This window comes from Oryzias melastigma, unplaced genomic scaffold (assembly GCF_002922805.2).
Source record: "Oryzias melastigma strain HK-1 unplaced genomic scaffold, ASM292280v2 sc01419, whole genome shotgun sequence".
NCBI lineage: Eukaryota > Metazoa > Chordata > Actinopteri > Beloniformes > Adrianichthyidae > Oryzias > Oryzias melastigma.
The window spans coordinates 1-1,775 of record NW_023418002.1 but is presented as its reverse complement, the minus strand read 5'-3'; the positions used below and the strand labels follow the sequence as shown (position 1 = coordinate 1,775).

Below are 1,775 nucleotides of genomic sequence, written 5' to 3'. Positions count from 1 at the left end.
TTTCTTATTCTTATTTCTTATTATAAAACATTTCATTTTTGGGGGGAGAAGTTTGATCCAGCTGGATTTCAGGTTGGTTCGACTGGAATCTACACAGATGGGGGCGTGTCTGTTCACTTTCAACTGCTCGTCTTTTGTGACGTCGGTGGGCGGGACTTTCCTGGAGAACCGCAGAGTTTCCGCAGTTTTTAAACAATGCCAGTGCTTGTTATTGTGGAAAATTCACGTAATGATTGGTTTCCCTTTTGCATAAGACGTGCGCTGTATGGGGGGTGGATTGACATTCATTCTCTGCCTAATTTATTAAAATAAAAGATTACTATTGACCAAAAACTACAAATAAATGCCATATTATCTTTTCAATTTAATAAACTCTCAAAGAATGAAAAAAAAGTTTATTTTAGAGGAATGTTTGTTCCGCTGATCTCACAGCTGCACAGCAGGACGCCTCACGTCAGTAGTTATTAACGCGTCAATGTTCACAGCCCTAATATTAATGCAAAATGAACTCTTTCTCAATTGCAGAAGAAGAAGTCACTGTTGGAAAGTTCTATGCGACATTCCTGATCCAGGACTACTTTAGAAAGTTCCGGAAACGAAAAGAGAAGGGAGATCTGACAGGAGACCCGAACTCCACCAATCCGTCGGCCGTCCAGGTTTGTCTGAGCGTCTCTTTCACTGTCGGCATTTCCGTTTCCGTTTAGAATGAATCTTCAATCAGGCAACAGAACTTGGAGCCTCATTTTCTCTGGATGTTCTCAACCAATAGGCTTGAGTGTCTGGTTTTGATATGATTTTTTGACGAGATATTTAAAAGTGAGAAAACGTTAACCAATGATCTGTCCTGGGGTGCAGTTATGCAAAGCAGGTCTGAAGACTCTCCAGGACCTGGGTCCAGAGATGCGTTTGGCTCTGAATGAAGACCTGGATGAGGAGGAGGCCATGCTGGAGGAAGAGGAGATGGAGGACAGCGCCTCCTACATGGTGCAGATGCTGCTTGAACATATTCTAGTCTAAAACTTAGTGAAGTTAACTGCAGGCTGACATTTCTTTGATTGTGTCCACAGGCTGAAAACCATTTTGAAGCAGAGAAAGAGAGACGAGGCTCCATACTAACACCCACTGGTAAAACACATTCAATTTCTCTTTCTGTGAAACTGATTGCACACGCTCGTAGTTTTTATCAAAAGAACATGAACATTTCAACGTGTCTATAAAAGCAGCCGTGAGCTTTTTTCTAAAAGGTGGAAATGCAAGAAAAGTCATGACCAAGACTCACAGAACCAGAGCGGTCCCGGTGAAGAACCAATGGCCCAGTGGTGTACCAGGCTGTAGTACTGATGAGTGCTGATGAGTCCCGCCTGGCTGTCCTCAGGTTTGGGTGGTGTCCTGGCTGACAGCGGCTCCTCCAACGGATGCCTGGTCCACCGAGTCGGCTCCTTCACCAAGATGGCCAATGGGAATGAACACGGGGACCATTCTCGCCGCAAAGAAAGCTTGAGGTCTTCTTTCAATCAACGCCATTCATTGGGGAAGAGCAGCCTTCTAGATCACGCTCACAGAAGACCATCGTTCTACAAAAATGAACGGTGAGCGGGAGTAATTCCTGCGGTGTCCTGTAGGGGTCACTGTGCTGCAAGAAAGACTAATGAGGCTAAACTGGGAACTTCCCCTTCATTTGTCCCTCCAAATGGAGAGTTATGAAAAAACAGTGTCTCATATTTCAGACGTCACTTTCGTCGATGACGTCACCAATAATCGCCGCTCTGCTAGCG

At 44.8% G+C, this 1,775-nt stretch overlaps 1 protein-coding gene across 1 annotated transcript; it reads left to right on the top strand.

Annotated features, from left to right (window-relative positions):
* Positions 1-396: 396 nt before the first annotated feature.
* LOC112140683 (voltage-dependent L-type calcium channel subunit alpha-1F-like) lies at positions 397-1,680 on the top strand. The gene is made up of 4 exons (XM_024263697.2): positions 397-656; positions 856-984; positions 1,068-1,125; positions 1,376-1,680. Exons 1-4 carry the CDS (start codon positions 504-506, stop codon positions 1,591-1,593), a joined length of 558 nt encoding a protein of 185 aa, XP_024119465.1. The 5' UTR covers positions 397-503; the 3' UTR covers positions 1,594-1,680.
* Positions 1,681-1,775: the final 95 nt, after the last annotated feature.